An 18,388-nucleotide genomic window follows, 5' to 3' on the forward strand; every position below is an offset into this window, starting at 1 on the left:
AGCGTTGGACAGGGTGGGCGAAGATATCCGCGTATATTGGCAGGTCCGGTCGAGCGTAGACGTGGGAAATGAACTTAGATGATGCCGCATCCCGACAAATATCTGGCGGGGCGATGTTGCTAAGAACTGGCAGCCATGGAACCGGGGTGGAACGGATGGTTCCAGAAATTATCCTGAGTGCTCTGGTAAAAAATAAATAAATACATGGACACATAATGGTTCTGCAAAAGGCTTTCATGCCTGAGGCTTTGAGGTCTGAGGTTCAACCCTGTGTGGAGCTGGTATTTGAACCCAGGGCCTTACTCAGGGATAAGGGCACACTCAGATGATGAGCTACCTCCTTAGCCTCCTTTTTCTCCTTTCTCCGTCTCCTCTTTTTTTTCCTCTCTCTCTCTCTCTCTCTCTCTCATAATTAGTTTTGTTACCACCAGGGTAATCTCTGGGGCTCACTGCCTGTTCACTGAATCCACCGCCCTAGTAGCTGGCTGGCTTGCCTCCCTCCCTTCCCTTCTAGCTTTTGATAGAGACAGAAATTGAGAGGGAAGCGGGAGATGGAAAGGGAGCAGGGAAGAGAGACACCTGTAGCCCTGCTTCACTTGTGACGCTACCCCTGCAGGTGGGGACTCGGGCCTTGAGCTCCAGTCCTTGTGTCCGGTAATGTGTGCACACTACCGGGTGTACCACTACCAAGCTCCTTCCCTTCATTTTATTTTATTTTGTTTACCAGAGCACAGCTCAGCTCTGGCTTGTGGTGTGGAGGACTGAACCTGGGATCTCGGAGTCTCAGCCATTAGAGACTGTTTGCATAACCATGATGCTATCTCCCCCACCCTCCAATTTTTGCCCAAGACAATCCTCATCTAATAATTCCATATATCCAATCATTAACTTCCAGCCACAACTTCTCATTGGAGTTGACACTAGGAGGCTGTCACTCTCCCAGAATGTGGTGCAAAGAGAAGACAGGGTGAGTCTCAAGAGGAGGGGGGCTGGCAAGCAGGTCCTTGGGAAACTGAGGCAGGGGGCTGAGTGGTGGTACACCGGTTAAGGGCACATACTACTAAGCACAAGGACCTGCACAAGGATCCAGGTTCAAGCCCTGGCTCCCCATCTGCAGGGGGGAAGCTTCACAAGAGGTGAAGCAAGTCTGCAGGTGTCTTTCTCTCCCTCTCTTACCTCTCCCTCCCCTCGCAATTTCTCTCGGTCCTATCCAATAAAAATAAAAAATTGGAAAAAATGGCCTCCAGGAGCAGTGGATTTGAGTGTTGAGCAAGGAGCCCCAGTGATAACCCTGGAGGCAAAAAACAAAACAAACAAACAATAAAACTTAGGGATCTTTCCATGGGGGCCGTCCATAGGGGATATCCTCCCTTCACTGTCAGCTCTTGCATTTTTTATTTGCTTTATATGCCAGTGATTGAACCTAGAACCTCATATATACACTGAATTACATCCCTAACCTCTGTTAATTTTTTTCTGTTTTTGTTGTTCTGTTTACCAGAGCACTGCTCATCTCTAGTTTATGGTGGCTGGGGGATTGAACCTGGGACTTTAGAGCCTTAGGCCTTTGCATAACCATTATGCTATCTATTCCCCCCACACACACACACACAATTCTTAAAAGGCTGAGCTTGCAAATCTAATTCAATTTTTTAATATTTATTTATTCCCTTTTGTTGCCCTTGTTTCATTGTTGCAGTTATTATTGTTATTATTGATGTTGTTTTTGGATAGGACAGAGAGAAATGGAGAGAGGAGGGGAAGATAGAGAGGGGAAGAGAAAGACAGACACCTGCAGACCTGCTTCACCGCCTGTGAAGGGACTCCCCTGCAGGTGGGGAGCCAGGGGCTCGAACCGGGATCCTTTCTTTTTTTTTAATATTTTATTTATTTATGAGAAAGATAGGAGGAGAGAGAGAGAGAGAACCAGACATTACTCTGGCACATTTGTTGCCCGGGATCGAACTTGGGACCTCATGCTTGGGAGTCCGAAACTTTATCACTGCGCCACCTCCCAGACCACTCGAACCGGGATCCTTATGCCGGTCCTTGTGCTTTGCGCCACCTGCGCTAAACCCGCTGCGCTACCGCCTGACTCCCAATTTTTTTTTTTAATTAGGGTGTGATGCACTAAAGCGAAAAACTAGGGAGGAGAGGTTGGGGTGGGTAAAGGGCTTGAGATACCCACATGGCAACAACTGTACTGTAGACTAAGCTCCCAATGGGAAATAGGAAAAAAGAGAAGGGGAAAAAATTTAGGGCTGGGGAGATAGCATTGTGGTTATGCAAAAACACTTTCATGGCACATGGCACAAGGACTGGTGTCAGGATCCTGGCTCCACCCCTGACTCCCCACCTTCAGGGTGTCATTTCACAAGTGTTGAAGCAGGTCTGCAGGTTGTCTTTCTCTCTCCCTCTCTGTCTTCTGTCTTCCCCATCTGTCAATTTCTCTCTGTCCTATCAAAAAAAAAAAAAAAAAAAGAAAAAAATGGCTGCAGGGGCAATGGATTCATAGTGCAGGCACAGAGCCCCAGCAATAACCCTGGAAGCAGAGAGAGAGAGAGAGAGAGAGAGAGAGAGAGAGAGACGCCTGCATCATTCCTGCAGCACTCATGAAGCTTTTCCCTTGCTAGGGGCTTCCACCCAGGCCCTTTTGGATGGTAATATGTGCATTCAATCATGTGGACTACCATCTGACACCCCCTAAAATATAGCGCTTTATAATCTGACAATTCCTCTATTAGGAATCTACTTAAAGAACACAAAACATATCAGAAGTGGTCTGGGGGCCAGGGTGGTGGCACACCTGGTTGAGTGCACATGCTACAGTGACAAGGACCCAGGTTCGAGCCCCCGGTCCCCACCTGCAGGGGAAAAGCTTTGCAAGTGGTGAAGCAGTGCTGCAGGTGTCTGTCTCCCCCTTCGTCTCGACTTCTGGCTGTCTCTATCCAATAAATAAATAAAGATAATTTAAAAAAATGAAAAAAGAAAAAGAAGTGGTCTGGGAGGGGGCGCAGTGGATAAAGCACTGGACTCTCAAGCTTGAGGTCCTGAGGTCTGTCTTCAGCAGCACATGTACCAGAGTGATGTCTGGTTTTCTCTCTCTCTCTTTCTCTCTGCCTATCTTCACCACTATAAGCCAGACCTGAGCAGTGCTCTGGTAAAAATAAATTTAAAAAAAGTCTCTTTTATTATAACTTGGATGAAACTTGAAGAAATTGTTAAGTGATATGAACTAGAAAAATGACAAACACTGGATGATCTCACTCATAGATAAGGCTTAGATAACAAGGAAAGGGAAAGCAGAGGGTGAAACTTGAACTAGGCCTGGTCTGTTGCAGCAGATCTACAGACTGTAATGGGTGAGGGCAGAAGGCAGACGGAATACAGAGTGGCGTATTGCTCCAAAGTAAAGGAGCCTGAGGTGGGAGGGTTCAGGTCCTGGTACTTGATGTGGAGAAGGACCTAGGCTGTGGTTGAGAGTGCTTTGCAGAAAACTGAGGAATTTGGCACATGTATTTACTGGATACTATTAATCTCCCCAATGATAAACAAAGGGGTTAGTCGATGGTGCACCCAGTTAAGTGCACATAGTACTGAGTGCAAGGACCCAGGTTTAACCCCCCCCCAACTGCTCCCCACCTGCAGGGAAGATGATTCACAGACTGCAAAGCAGGTCTGCAGGTGTCTGTCTTTCTCTTTTTTAAAATATTATTTATTATTGGATAGAGACAGAAATTGAGAAGGGTGGGGGAGACAGAGAGGGAGAGAGCCCGAGAGACACCTGCAGCCCTGCTATATTACTTGGGAAGCTTTCTCCCTGCAGGTGGGAACCAGGGGCTTGAACCCAGATCCTTGTACACTGTAAGGTGTGCACTTAATTAGGTGTGCCACCACCTGGCCCTGGTGTTTGTCTTTCTCTTTCCCCCTCTACATCCCCTCCTCGCTCAATTTCTCTCTGTCCTATTCCAATAAAAAATATTAAAGAGGAAAAAAATGTCACCAGGAGCAGTAGATTCATACTGCTGGCACTGAGCCCCAGTGATAACCCTGCTGGCAAAACAAAAATTAAATAAAATTTATTACAAAAATAATAATAGAGGGCTGGATGATAGCACAAAGGGTTAAGTGCACATAGTGTGAAGAGCAAGGACTGGTGCAAGGATCCCGGTTCGAGCCCCAGGCCCCCACAGCAGGGGGTCGCTTCACAGGCGGTGAAGCAGGTCTGCAGGTGTCTATTTTTCTCTCCTCCTCTCTGTCCTCCCCTCCTCTCTCCATTTCTCTCTGTCCTGTCCAACAACAAAGACAGCAATAGCAACAACAATAATAATAACAGCAATGATGGACAACAAGGGGGAGTAAGATGGCTTCCAGGAGCAGTGGATTTGTGGTGCAGGCACCGAGCCCCAGCGATAACCCTGGAGGCAAAATAATAATAATAATAGTAATAGTAATAATAAAAGAAAGATTGAAAGAGGGCTTTCTGCAAGGACCAGCGGAAGGATCCCGGTTCAAGACCCCCGCTCCCCACCTGCAGGGGAGTCGCTTCACAGGCTGTGAAGTAGGTTTGCAGGTGTCTATCTTTCTCTCCCCCTCTGTCTTCCCCTCCTCTCTCCATTTCTCTCTGTCCTATCCAACAATGACGACAACAATAATAATTACAATAAAGCAACAAGGGCAACAAAAGGGAATAAATTAATTAATTTTAAAAAAGAAATGTCCTATCAAATAAAATAAAGATAAAAGTTAAGAAAAAAGGGGGTGCAAAAAAAAAAAAAGAAAGAGGGCTTTCTGTCTGGTATCATGAAGTCCCCCCCCCCAAACTCCCTGATGATTTAGTTTTAAATATAAATCCTCTTGAACCTATCATGGAGGGGCTAGAGGCATGAGCCCAGCCAGATCTATGTGCATTGTAATTGAGTTCAACCAGGTATGCCACTACCCAGCCCCTAAAGTGATTTTTTTTTTTTTAACAAAGCACTGGTCAGCTTTGGCTTGTGGACCTGGCGTCTACTGTGCTTCAGGCATGAACGTTTATTGCACTACAAATGGTACTATTTCGTGGCCCACAAATAATATGTTTTAAGTGGGTTCGATTTTAGCCCAGGAAGTTTGTCTAAGAAAATCAGGACGCTTCATAGAGTGGTCCCGTGGTGTTGGTAGGATGTCGGGTAAGACTGGACCTGGAGGAAAGGTCTGTCACAAATAATTTTTATTTTCCCCTTCTGTTGCTCGTTTTATTGTAGTTATTGTTGTTGTTGATGTCGTCATTGTTGGATAGGACAGAGAGAAAAGGAGAGAGGAGGGAAAACAGAGAGGGGGAGAGAAAGACAGACACCTGCAGACCTGCTTCACCACCTGTGAAGCGACTCCCCTGCAGGTGGGGAGCCGGGGTTCCAACTGGGATCCTTCTGCCTGTCTTTGTGCTTTGCGCCATGTTTGCTTAACCCACTGCGCTACCGCCTGACCCCCAATTTTTTTTTTTTAATCTTCACAGGGTCATTAGAAATTGCCATTAGGGCGGGGCATTGAGATGAGTGCAAACGGGGAGATCTTTGTGGAACAGCAGCCCCTGAGGGAGAACAGTGGGGCTGGGAAAGCTCGAAGCGGTAGGAAGAGCCACAGTCTATTTCTGCGTGCTCACGGAGAGCTGCTCCCACGCAGCTTCAGCTGCGATCAGGGCCTATTCCAGTGCAGAGAGCAAGATGCCATTCTGCCTTTTGCCGGCACAGCCTGCAAGACTCAGGATTACTCCTTTCCTAGCAGCTGTCTGCCTCCTTCTGCTTATTCACAATTCCGCACAGACTCCTCCCCCCCCCCCCCCCCAGCATTGCTCGGCTCAGGGATATGATATACCGGGGACTGAATTTGGGACTTTTGGCTCAGACATGAAAGTCTTTTGCATGACCATTAAGCAGTCTTCCCAGCCTTCAGGATCCTGCCAAGACATCTGAGACAAGCCTTCCCAGATGTCTAAATCGGCTTGGGCACCACTTTTGAAAAGCAGCATCCCACGCCTAAGAGCTCCACCTAGGAGCCAACTGGCACCCAGACCAAGTGTCCCGAGAGGAGCTCAGACTTTACCTGGGTCCTCAGATTCAGAAACACCGGAAGGCTCCTAGCTGTCAAAGAACAGGTGTACACCAACACGTGGACTGTTCCGGAGGTGGGACCCTCAGGAGCCCCACCTCCCAGAAGCAATGAAGTCAAGAGGCCAAAGAATCTTCCATCTGATTGGTTGTTGGTGATGTCATAGGAACGATTTGGGGTGGGTCAGGAGGCCTTAGCTGCGAGTTTTCCACCGGGTTCGAAGCAGGAGCCACGCCCCTTGGAGCCTTTCGGTCCCTGGTCCGAGACCCTTCCTCGGTCCTGGGGCGTCCGCGCCCTCTGCACGCCGCCTTGCAGCCTTCTGTTGCTGTTGGATGAGAAGAGATGGTTAGGGCTGCTTGTGGGTGACCTCTCGGGGTGTCTGGCCATCCTCAGAACCCCTCCCTGCCAGACAATGAGAGCCGTGGGGGGCGGAACTTCCCATTGTGCCAATGACTGGAAGGCTCCCCAACCGCCCACCCCCAGCTCGTCCCCGGCTACGTCGAGTTTCCCCATTGGCCAGCAGGGAAGGGTTTGCAGCCGGCTGGGTAGATCAGAGGGCGGTGCGATCGTGTAGGTCCCCGCAGGGGTTAAGAGACGCCCGTGGAAAGCAAGGGGTGGGGTTCCCGCATCACCCGGCAGCACGTGTCATCTCACAGCCCCGGAGACCCTTGGCTTGGAGGACACCCTCCCCCCCCCGCGCGCGCGCGCGCCTTGGAGACTGCCGGGCATAGCGGGACAGGGAAAGACCTGGCTTCTGTTTTACTTATTTATTAATTTTCCTTATTGGCTTCTGCTCTAACCTCGGGCGAGTCATCGCCCATCCTTACTGCACAGGGAAGCTATCTGCACGGCCGCGACATGTCTCATGGTCTCAAAGTCGCTGGTCGAACCATTAAAGCTATTGTTCTGGCTTGTCTCTTCCGCCCCTGAGAGTCCACATGGCACCGCGGTCGGTCCACAAGTCCTGGGCATGGCACATTCTCTCCAAATTTTCAGACTAAAATCCGGGGCAGGACTCGGAACTTTATAAGCCTAGTTCAGAAGCTGAGTGTAGAGAGGAGGACAAGAGGTCCTCAAGAAAGGCTGGGAGACGGAGCCAGCACAGCGCCTTAGGGGGAGGCGGGTGAGGGCGGTGGCTGCTGGGGGGCGGTGGGAGGCGGTGAACTTCCGCGTCCCGTTCAGCACCTTGGGGAGCGCCTGCGCCTTGCCCTTAGTAAAGATGGCGCCGGCAGCTTCGCTAGGCAGAGTCACCATGCGCACCGGGCTGAACCACCGGAGCCTGGACTTCGGGGCGGAGGTGGAACGAACCACAGCAGCGGCCGGAAGCCATGTTGGAGCGGCGGGAGGCAGCGGCGGCTTCGGGGATCCTGTGGTGGGGGCCGCAGAAGCGGGGGCCGCAGGGCAGAGGGGCCGCGGCCGCAGAGTAGATGGTGCCCAGAGGGCGCTGGCGGCGCGGAGCCACAGGCCGGGGGTCGGGGAGACGGGGCGGCGGCGGGGGCCCGGGACGGGGCCCGAGAGGTGGGGCGGGCCCACGGCCCCGGCCCGGGTGGGGGGCGGTGGAGGCCGTGTCGGGAGGCGGGGGGTGATGGCGAGGCGGCCGCCGTGGTGTGGTCGCAGGGGGCCCAGCACCCCGGTACTCCTGCTCCTTCTCTCTTTGTTCCCTCTCAGCCGGGAGGAACTGGGGGGCGGCGGAGGCCAGGAGTGGGATCCGGACCCGGGGGTGGCGGCCGCCACGGTCCCGGGGGTGCCGGTTGGTAGTAGGGTCTCAGCTCTTTGTCCCGAGCCGTCTGGGGTCCGGGAAGATGGGGACCCTGCTTTGGTGGAGCTCCGAGGGGGCCGGCCATGCTCCCGGGGAGATTCAGGACCCTCCGAGCAGCTGGACGCGAGGCTGAGGACGGAGCACGGGGTCCGGGCACGGGGCGCGCAGCCGCCCGGCTCTGTGCTGTGTTGGCGGCCGGAGGTCCCCGCGTGCAGGCGGGCAGGACCCCTGCGGGAGGGGAGTCTGTCCCCGCAGGCTCTGTCCCCCGGGGTCCTGGGCCCCGAGAACCGCTCGCCTTCCCCCTCGGACCTTCTGCTCCCTGCTTCCAAGCCGGTGTCCTCGCCAAGGAGTGTCGGGAGAAGTGCTCCCAAAGTGGGGACCGCACGCTGCCGCGGGGCGCAAAAAGAAAAAACTAAGACTTTCCGAGCTCGGGGACGCGGGCACCCTGGCTGCGGGCCGGGCTCAGCACCGCGCACGGCGAGGACAGCTCCCGCGCCTGTTTCAGCACCGCGCGCGGCGCGGACAGCTCCCGGGCCGCCTCCAGAGCGCACGCGCGCCCGCCGGCGCCGCTTCCTCCCGGGGGTCCCCGCCCCTCCGCAGATACCCGGGGCCGGCCGGCTCCGCCCGGGCCGCGCCGCCAACCGCCACCCGCAGTTCCCTCAGTACAACTACCAGGCGCTGGTGCCCGAGAACGAGGCGGCGGGCACCTCGGTGCTGCGCGTGGTGGCGCAGGACCCGGACGCCGGCGAGGCGGGGCGCCTGGTGTACTCGCTGGCCGCGCTCATGAACAGCCGCTCGCTGGAGCTGTTCAGCATCGACCCGCACAGCGGCCTCATCCGCACCGAGGCCGCGCTCGACCGAGAGAGTCTGGAGCGCCACTACCTGCGCGTCACGGCCCAGGACCTCGGCTCGCCGCGCCTCTCGGCCACCACCATGGTGGCGGTGACCGTGGCCGACCGCAACGACCACTCCCCGGTGTTTGAGCAAGCACAGTACCGGGAGACGCTGCGCGAGAACGTGGAGGAAGGCTACCCCATCCTGCAGCTCCGCGCCACCGATGGCGACGCGCCCCCCAACGCCAACCTGCGCTACCGCTTCGTGGGGGCCCCGGCCGCCGCCTTCGAGATCGACCCTCGCTCCGGCCTCATCAGCACCAGCGGCCGCGTGGACCGCGAGCACATGGAGAGCTACGAGCTGGTGGTGGAGGCCAGCGACCAGGGCCGAGAGCCGGGGCCGCGCTCTGCCACTGTGCGCGTGCACATAACCGTCCTGGACGAGAATGACAACTCGCCCCAGTTCAGCGAGAAGCGCTACGTGGCGCAGGTGAGGGAGGACGTGCGCCCCCACACGGTGGTCCTGCGCGTCACAGCCACCGACCAGGACAAGGATGCCAACGGCTTGGTGCACTACAACATCATCAGTGGCAACAGCCGGGGCCACTTTGCCATCGACAGCCTCACCGGGGAGATCCAGGTGGTGGCACCTCTGGACTTCGAGGCAGAGCGAGAGTATGCCTTGCGCATCCGGGCGCAGGATGCCGGCAGACCACCGCTGTCCAACAACACAGGCCTGGCCAGCATCCAGGTGGTGGACATTAACGACCACGCCCCTATCTTTGTCAGCACTCCCTTCCAGATCTCTGTCCTGGAGAACGCGCCGCTTGGCCACTCGGTCATCCACATTCAGGCAGTGGATGCAGACCATGGGGAGAACGCCAGGTTGGAGTACTCTTTGACTGGTGTGGCACCCGACACGCCCTTTGTGATCAACAGTGCCACTGGCTGGGTCTCTGTGAGTGGCCCGCTGGACCGTGAGTCTGTAGAGCACTACTTCTTTGGTGTGGAAGCTAGAGACCACGGCTCACCCCCACTGTCAGCCTCAGCTAGCGTCACAGTGACCGTGCTGGATGTCAATGACAACCGGCCAGAATTCACCATGAAGGAATACCATCTACGACTGAATGAGGATGCCGTTGTGGGCACGAGCGTGGTCAGTGTGACTGCTGTCGACCGTGATGCCAACAGTGCCATTAGCTACCAGATCACAGGTGGCAACACTCGGAATCGATTCGCCATCAGCACCCAGGGGGGTGTGGGTCTGGTGACACTGGCTCTGCCACTGGACTACAAGCAGGAGCGCTACTTCAAGCTGGTGCTGACTGCATCCGACCGTGCCCTTCACGATCACTGCTACGTGCATGTCAACATCACAGACGCCAACACTCACCGGCCCGTCTTTCAAAGTGCTCACTACTCAGTGAACGTCAACGAGGACCGCCCCGTGGGTAGCACTGTGGTGGTCATCAGTGCCTCTGACGACGACGTGGGCGAGAATGCTCGTATCACCTATCTCCTGGAGGATAACCTGCCCCAGTTCCGCATCGACGCAGACTCCGGGGCCATTACTCTACACGCACCCCTGGACTACGAGGACCAGGTCACCTACACACTGGCTATTACAGCTCGGGACAATGGTATCCCACAGAAGGCAGACACCACTTATGTGGAAATAATGGTCAACGATGTGAACGATAACGCGCCACAGTTTGTGGCCTCCCATTACACAGGATTGGTCTCTGAGGATGCCCCGCCTTTCACTAGTGTCCTGCAGATCTCAGCCACTGACCGGGATGCTCATGCCAACGGCCGGGTTCAGTATACTTTCCAGAATGGGGAAGATGGAGATGGAGATTTTACCATTGAGCCTACCTCTGGCATCGTCCGCACAGTAAGGCGTCTAGATCGGGAGGCAGTGCCAGTGTATGAACTGACTGCTTATGCAGTGGACCGGGGCATGCCCCCACTGCGCACTCCAGTCAGCATCCAGGTGACAGTGCAGGACGTGAATGACAATGCACCCATCTTCCCCGCTGAAGAGTTTGAGGTGCAGGTGAAGGAGAACAGCATTGTCGGCTCTGTGGTGGCCCAGATCACTGCAGTGGATCCTGATGAGGGCCCCAACGCCCATATCATGTACCAGATCGTGGAGGGGAACATCCCTGAGCTGTTCCAAATGGATATCTTCTCTGGAGAGTTGACAGCACTCATTGACTTGGATTATGAGACTCGCCAGGAATATGTGATTGTGGTACAAGCCACCTCTGCCACCCTGGTCAGTCGAGCCACTGTGCATGTCCGCCTGATTGACCAGAATGACAACAGTCCTGTGCTCAACAACTTCCAGATCCTCTTCAACAACTATGTGTCCAACCACTCAGACACCTTCCCCTCAGGCGTCATAGGTCGCATCCCAGCATATGACCCGGACGTCTCGGACCAGCTCTTCTACTCCTTTGAGCGAGGTAATGAGCTGCAGCTGCTGGTGGTCAACCAGACCAGTGGGGAGCTTCGACTGAGCCGCAAACTAGACAACAACCGTCCATTGGTGGCCTCCATGTTGGTGACTGTCACAGGTGAGGGGCGGAGGGGTTGGCGAGTCACCCTGAAACTTCATCTTGTCAGGGTTTCAGAGGCTCTATAGGTCCCTTAAGCCAAAGTGGGCTTTGCAGCCTCCCAAGAATCCCTAAAGTGCTGGTTCCCTATACCCCATGGGATCTATCTGAGGCCTCACAGATTTGCTCCTCATTGCCTGGGCTCTGGAACAGTCTCTACAAAACTCCAAAGATTTCAGAGCTTCTAGAAGATCCATGAAAAGTATAGATAACGTCTACCCTAAAGATAGCCTTTCTCCCTCTGAGAAACTGGAGGTCCCGAGTTAATGTGCTGGCAATTCCAGGAAAAGAGTCTACCCACATTTCTAATGAGAGGAAGGATTCGGGGTCTAGTCTGATCCCTTTCCCATCTATGCAGAAGAGGTTGGCTAAGAGCTTAGTGGTCAGGAACATCAGCTTTCTCTGGTAGCTTTAGGCAAAGAGTGGGCCCACACAGCTGCTATCCCAGTGGTCCTGCCTTTGGAAAAACGTTCAGAGTCCCACCTACCTCTTTCCTACCTTCACTGTGCCCAGCTTTCCCGAACCTGTAACAGTGAGAAGTACAGGCAGGCGAGGTTCAGGGGTCAGGAGACTGGCTTTGCTGGGACTCATCCCCCATTTCTCGAGCATGTACTGCTGGTATCTCCATCTACAAACACCCCTCAGATGCAGTCAGCAGTAAGGCACGAGGCACATAAATACCTCAGCCTCATTACTGGGTGTGTGTGTGAGAGAGCTGAGGTCACAGGAATACGGTCTGAGGTGACCGGCAGGGTCCGATGCCCTCCTGCAGAGAGGAGTCTTTTTTTATTATTATTATTTTTTTAAATATTTATTTTATTTATTTATTCCCTTTTGTTGCCCTTGTTGTTTTATGTTGTAGTTATTATTGTTGTTGTCATTGTTGGATAGGACAGAGAGAAATGGAGCGAGGAGGGGAAGACAGAGAGGAGGAGAGAAAGATAGACACCTGCAGACCTGCTTCACCGCCTGTGAAGCGACTCCCCTGCAGGTGGGGAGCCGGGGGCTTGAACCGGGATCCTTTTGCTGGTCCTTGTACTTCGCGCCAGGTGCGCTTAACCCTCTGTGCTACCGCCCGACTGAGAGGAGTCTTTTTATCCCAGGTCTTGGGGGTGAGGTTCCTTCTGATGCCACTGTAGAGCAGTGGGCTTGCCAGAGACAGGGGTGGATGATTCCTGAGCTGGAGCCCTCTGTTTCTTGATAGGAATTCTTTTTTTGTTGTTTGTTTAAAGATTTTATGTATTTATTAATGAGAAAGATAGGAGGAGAGAAAACCAGACATCACTCCGGTGTATGTGCTGCTGGGGATTGAACTCAGGACCTCATGCTTGAGAGTCCGATGCTTTATCCACTGCACTACCTCCTAGATCACCTTGATAGGAATTCTATTACTGGATAGAGACAAAGAGAAATTGAAAGGAGAAGGATAGAGAGGGAGAGAGACTGAGAGACACCTGCAGCCCTGATTCACCACTTGTGAAGCTTTCCTCCTGCAGGTGTAGACAGTGGGGGGGGGGGTAGAACCTGGGTCCTTGCGAATTGTAATGTGTGTGCTTAACCAGGTGTGCCACCACCTGGCCCCTTGATAGGATTTCTTTGTTTTTTAAATATCTATTTTATTATGTATTCCCTTTTGTTGCCCTTGTTGTTTTATTGTTGTAGTTATGATTGATGTCATTGTTGTTGGATAGGACAGAGAGAAATGGAGAGAGGAGGGGAAGACAGAGAGGGGGAGAGAAAGACAGACACCTGCAGACCTGCTTCACCGCCTGTGAAGTGACACCCCTGCAGGTGGGGAGCCGGGGGCTGGAACTGGGATCCTTACGCCGGTCCGGTCCCTGTGCTTTGTGCCACCTGTGCTTAACCCGCTGTGCTACCGCCCAACTCCTGATAGGATTTCTTTGCTGATTCTGCATTGTTGAAGTGGGGTAGGCACATGGGTAGGTAGCCTGTGGCTCTGATTCCTCTTTTTAATCTGAGTGGCAGCAGCCTACTGCTCTTGGGCACTTGGGCAAGGTGAGCTGCTGAGGCCTGGGGCCTCTCTGTGTGCTGTTAGAATGACTCACTGACCCTGCGGGTGAGAGGGCAGACCCCTGGCTGAGGCCTTTCTTTGTGTTGGAGGGAGGGGAGAGGGGAGAGGAAACAGCCAGCGTGTTGACACCCTGACGCTGGGAACTGAGTGGTCACTCGTCCCAGCCCTCTTGTGTCCCAGGAGGGACGGCCATCGGCCTAGACTGACCACTGCCCTTCCCCCTGCCCACAGACGGGTTGCACAGTGTGACGGCTCAGTGTGTGCTGCGAGTGGTCATCATCACGGAGGAGCTGCTGGCCAACAGCCTGACCGTCCGCCTGGAGAACATGTGGCAGGAGCGCTTCCTTTCCCCGCTGCTGGGCCACTTCCTGGAGGGCGTGGCCGCCGTCCTCGCCACCCCCACGGAGGATGTCTTCATCTTCAACATCCAGAACGACACGGACGTGGGGGGCACCGTGCTCAACGTCAGCTTCTCGGCGCTGGCCCCTCGCGGGGCCGGGGCAGGCTCGGCGGGGCCCTGGTTCAGCTCCGAGGAGCTGCAGGAGCAGCTGTACGTGCGCCGGGCCGCGCTGGCCGCCCGCTCGCTGCTGGACGTGCTGCCCTTCGACGACAACGTGTGTCTGCGCGAGCCCTGCGAGAACTACATGAAGTGCGTGTCGGTGCTTCGCTTCGACTCCTCGGCGCCCTTCCTGACCTCGGCCTCCACGCTCTTCAGACCCATCCAGCCCATCGCCGGCCTGCGCTGCCGCTGCCCGCCGGGCTTCACGGGAGACTTCTGCGAGACGGAGCTCAACCTGTGCTACTCCAACCCCTGCCGCAATGGGGGTGCGTGTGCGCAGCGTGAGGGCGGATACACCTGCGCCTGCCGCCCGCGCTTCACTGGTGAGTGGGGCCCAGCCGAGCTGGCGACCGTGGGCACGGCGGAGCAGCGCATGGCGCAGACCAGGAGCCCAGAGCTTGGTCTGGAAGGACTGGGTGTGGGCGGCCCAGTGGAGGTCGTGGAGGAGGCAGGAGGCTAGCAGACCGCAGGCCTGGCGAGGGGGGGCGGCACAGGGGTCTGTGGGTGGCAGGCAGGGCGGGCGTGGCCCCAGGCCCTGGAGAGTGACCCTTACCACAGGCACGGGCCCGCTGGACTGGGGTGGGGTGGTCGAGACCCCCTCTGACCTCTGCTCGGCCCCTAGGAGAAGACTGCGAGCTGGACACGGAAGCCGGACGCTGCGTGCCAGGCGTCTGCCGCAACGGGGGCACGTGTGCCGACGGGCCAGACGGTGGCTTTCGCTGCCAGTGCCCGTCGGGCAGTGCCTTTGAGGGCCCGAGGTGTGAGGTGGCAGCGCGCTCCTTCCCGCCCAGTTCCTTCGTCATGTTCCGCGGCCTGAGACAGCGTTTCCACCTCACCCTGTCCCTCTCGTACGTGCCCGCCCTGCATCTGCACTCTCTCTCTGTCCCGACCTACCTGACCCTGACCGCCACGTCCTCGGGACCCTGCCTGGGCAGCCCGGCCCCCGTCACTGCCTTGACCTCACCCCTCCGTCCCGCCCGCTCTCATCACCGCAGCCTTGGTGGCACCCCGAGAACCTCTTGTCTCAGGGACGAGGAGGTGCCCACCTGACAACTCGCCCTACCCACCCTGCCCAGGTTTGCCACGGTGCAGTCCAGCGGCCTCCTCTTCTACAACGGCCGCCTGAACGAGAAGCACGATTTCCTGGCCCTGGAGCTGGTGGCTGGGCAAGTGCGGCTCACTTACTCCACGGGTGGGTTCCAGTGAGGACGTGCGAGTGGGGAGGTGGGTGCGTGCGTGTGTGCGTGAGAGGGCCAGGGGTTCAAACCCCAAGTCCTCTCAGCTCTGTCTCACTACACACCTGAGTGCACAAACACACAGCGCTGAGGCCCTGAGCCCTGTGGCCATTCCCCTCTGACGTAAAAGTCTGTCTCTCCCACCTGTCCAGAGGCGCTGACTCAGCCAGTGTGCCCACCGTTGCGGGGTGGGGCGGTGAGCTGCAGCACCGGGGTCCCCTGGGAAAGGCTGTGCTTCTGTGACGGGGGGTGGGGGGGGTGAGGCACTCAGACAAGCCTCCGCACGCGTCCCCGCAGGTGAGTCTAACACAGTGGTCAGCCCCACAGTTCCAGGCGGCCTGAGTGACGGGCAGTGGCACACGGTGCATCTGAGATACTACAACAAGGTGGGTGCCGCCCTTGCATGGGGGCGCGGGGGGTTACGTGGGGTGCCAGGTCCTGCCCCTCAGGGCTGGCCCGGGGATCCCACTGAGCGACATGCCTGCATCTCCAGCCCCGGACAGATGCCCTGGGGGGTGCTCAGGGCCCCTCCAAGGACAAGGTGGCCGTGCTGAGCGTGGACGACTGTGATGCGGCTGTGGCTCTGCAGTTTGGGGCTGAGATTGGCAACTACTCATGTGCAGCTGCCGGCCTGCAGACGAGCTCCAAGAAGTGAGCCCCGCGCCCTCGCTCCCCGTGCCTCTGCCTGGCAGCCAGCCAGCCAGCCCACACCCTCACACATTCCCGACTCCAGCTACCTAAACCCTGTCCGTTCCCACACCACTAGATTTCCCTCTTGCCTCCGCCTCACCTCGCCTCAGGCTTCCTGCGCCCACACAGGGGCACCCTGTCGCCCAAAGTTCCCGGTCTCTAATGGCCCGTATTTCTACCCCTGGACTCTTCCCTTCTCTGGCCCCAGCCCCAGCTGTCCAGAGCCCTCCACTCCAGACTACTCTGAACACCCAAGAAGCAAAGGAAGACCTCGCTCGCTCCTCTCCCATCCTGGCCTTACCTTTTTGCCCCAGTCAACTTACTATTTCAATCCCACCCTCACACTTCCTGTGACCCCAGGAGTAGCCTCACCCTGGCCCGGGTCTCACTAATGATGTGGACCCCCCAACCTCTAGGTCCCTGGACCTGACAGGCCCTCTGCTTCTGGGGGGTGTCCCCAACCTCCCCGAGAACTTCCCTGTGACCCACAAGGACTTCACCGGGTGCATGCGGGACCTGCACATCGATGGCCGCCGAGTGGACATGGCAGCCTTTGTCGCGAATAATGGCACCACGGCAGGTAGGCCGCGTCTCAGTCATCAGAAGGGCGGAGGCCTGGGACGCTCACGTCCTTCCAGTTCTGCTCCCCCTCCCCCTAAAGGACAAAGGGCTGAGTCATGACTCCTTTTGGCCCCTGTGGACCCGTCTCCTCCAGTCCTCACATCCTCTCGCGTGCAAACCTTCTTGCCTTTCCCAGGCTGCCAGGCCAAGCTGCACTTCTGTGAATCCCATCCCTGTCAGAACAATGGCGTCTGCTCAGAGCGCTGGGGAGGCTTCAGCTGTGACTGCCCTGTGGGCTTTGGTGGCCAAGACTGTCGGCTCAGTGAGTAGGCAGCACGGGGCAGGAGGGGCCCACAGGGCTAGGGCTGTTTCTCAGGAGGGACCTGTGACCTGGCTCCTTTCACCTCCTCAGCCATGACCCATCCCCACCATTTCTGGGGTAATGGCTCACTGAGCTGGGACTTTGGAAATGACGTGACTGTGTCTGCGCCGTGGTACCTGGGGCTGGCGTTCCGGACACGGGCGACGCAGGGGGTCTTGATGCAAGTGCAGATTGGGCCACACAGCACTGTCCTCTGTCAGGTACGTCTGACCTTGTGTCCCTTTGTGACCCTCAGCTCTCAGTCTCTGTCTCTCTTTTTGCCTCCAGGGTTATCGCTGGGGCTCAGTGCCTGCACAACAAATCAGCTGTTCCTGGTGGCCATTTTTTCCGTCTTATTAGATCGGACAGACAGAAACTGAGGAGGGCTATAGAGTGGGAGAGAGACAGATAGACACCTGCAGACTTGTTTCACTGCTTGTGAAGCGTCCCCTCTGCAGGTGGGGAGCAGAGATTTGAACCCAGGTCCTCGAGTGGGTCCTTGTGCTTCTTTTTCTTTTTTAAAAATATTTCTTACTTATTATTGAATAGAGACAGAAATTGAGAGGGGAGGAGGAGATAGAGAGGGAGAGAGATGGGGAGACACCGCAGCCCTGCTTCATGGCTTGTGAAGCTTCCTCCATGCAGGTGGAAACCAGTGGCTTGACCCTGGATTAGGTGTAACGTGAGCACCGAACCAGGCGCGCCACCGCCTAGCCCCGTCCTTGTGGCTTCTTGCTATGTGTGCTTAACCAGGTGCACCACCGACAGCCCCTAGCTCCCAATCCAGCAACATACCTGTGGCTTCAGCCTGTTGTACAACACGCTTCATTAGAGGGTGGCCTGGACCCTCCTCCCTGCAGGTGACTTGACTCTCTCATGCCGGCTGCTCCACCCACATTCCTGGGTCCCACCTCTGCCCCTTATCTCACTTGCAGGAGCGCGGTTTCCGTGGTCTTGCTGACGCTCTAACTAGTGAAGGCCAAATACAGCCTTTTCCTCTCCTTCTCTGACCTCTAATACTTGATCTTTGAGTCCTGATCTCACCTCCTGACAGTCCCAGCCCATGTAAGGGTTCTGCTTCCCTCTCTCTCTCTCTCTCTTTCTCTCTCTCTCCAGCTGGATCTGGGGTTGCTGTCTGTGACAGTGACCAGGGACCTGGGTCGTGCTGCCCACCTCCTCCTGGACCAAGTGACCGTCAGCGATGGCCGATGGCATGATTTACGATTGGAGTTGCAGGAGGAGCCGGGGGGCCGGCGCGGCCACCACGTCCTCATGGTCTCACTGGACTTCAGCCTCTTCCAGGTCTGACCTCTGACCCTGGGGTTATCTTTTCTGTCTCCCACCCAGACCCACCTCATTGGCCTCACCTCTGGTTCAAGTCCCTTCGACTCCCCTGGGCACCTTCTGGGCACCTTCCAGCTTCTGCCTCATGTCCTGTCCTGGGCCCAGCCCTCCAGCAAGCTGCTCCACTGTTTAGCCCTCCTCCTGTCGGGGAAGCTATCCAGACTCCTGGCCTCTGGAGTCAGTGCTGCCTCGTTCCTGGAACCCCAACCCCCCACCTCACCCCCACTCTCCTCAGGTCAAAACCATGGGATTTCAGGGTCTCTTCTAGGTCCTGGAGAGAAGCATCTCTCTGAGTCCGGTTCTGAA

The 18,388-nt window shown here is 56.2% G+C and overlaps 1 protein-coding gene across 8 annotated transcripts in view; it reads left to right on the forward strand.

The window, feature by feature from the left end:
• Positions 1–7,415: 7,415 nt before the first annotated feature.
• The window catches only part of CELSR3 (cadherin EGF LAG seven-pass G-type receptor 3), a 45,346-nt gene continuing 34,373 nt past the window's right edge, over positions 7,416–18,388 (forward strand). For 7 of the 8 annotated variants that reach the window (XM_060204689.1, XM_060204688.1, XM_060204691.1 and 4 more), the window contains exons 1-10: positions 7,416–11,261; positions 13,564–14,214; positions 14,514–14,739; positions 14,968–15,083; positions 15,424–15,512; positions 15,620–15,777; positions 16,233–16,396; positions 16,574–16,699; positions 16,790–16,959; positions 17,855–18,040. In XM_060204689.1, the coding sequence (XP_060060672.1) occupies positions 7,676–11,261; positions 13,564–14,214; positions 14,514–14,739; positions 14,968–15,083; positions 15,424–15,512; positions 15,620–15,777; positions 16,233–16,396; positions 16,574–16,699; positions 16,790–16,959; positions 17,855–18,040 (5,472 nt within the window). In that variant the 5' untranslated portion in view covers positions 7,416–7,675. The remainder of the gene's footprint in view (positions 11,262–13,563; positions 14,215–14,513; positions 14,740–14,967; positions 15,084–15,423; positions 15,513–15,619; positions 15,778–16,232; positions 16,397–16,573; positions 16,700–16,789; positions 16,960–17,854; positions 18,041–18,388) is intronic. The other variant, XM_060204696.1, reaches the window with a different exon arrangement.

This window comes from Erinaceus europaeus, chromosome 12 (assembly GCF_950295315.1).
Source record: "Erinaceus europaeus chromosome 12, mEriEur2.1, whole genome shotgun sequence".
Lineage (NCBI taxonomy): Eukaryota > Metazoa > Chordata > Mammalia > Eulipotyphla > Erinaceidae > Erinaceus > Erinaceus europaeus.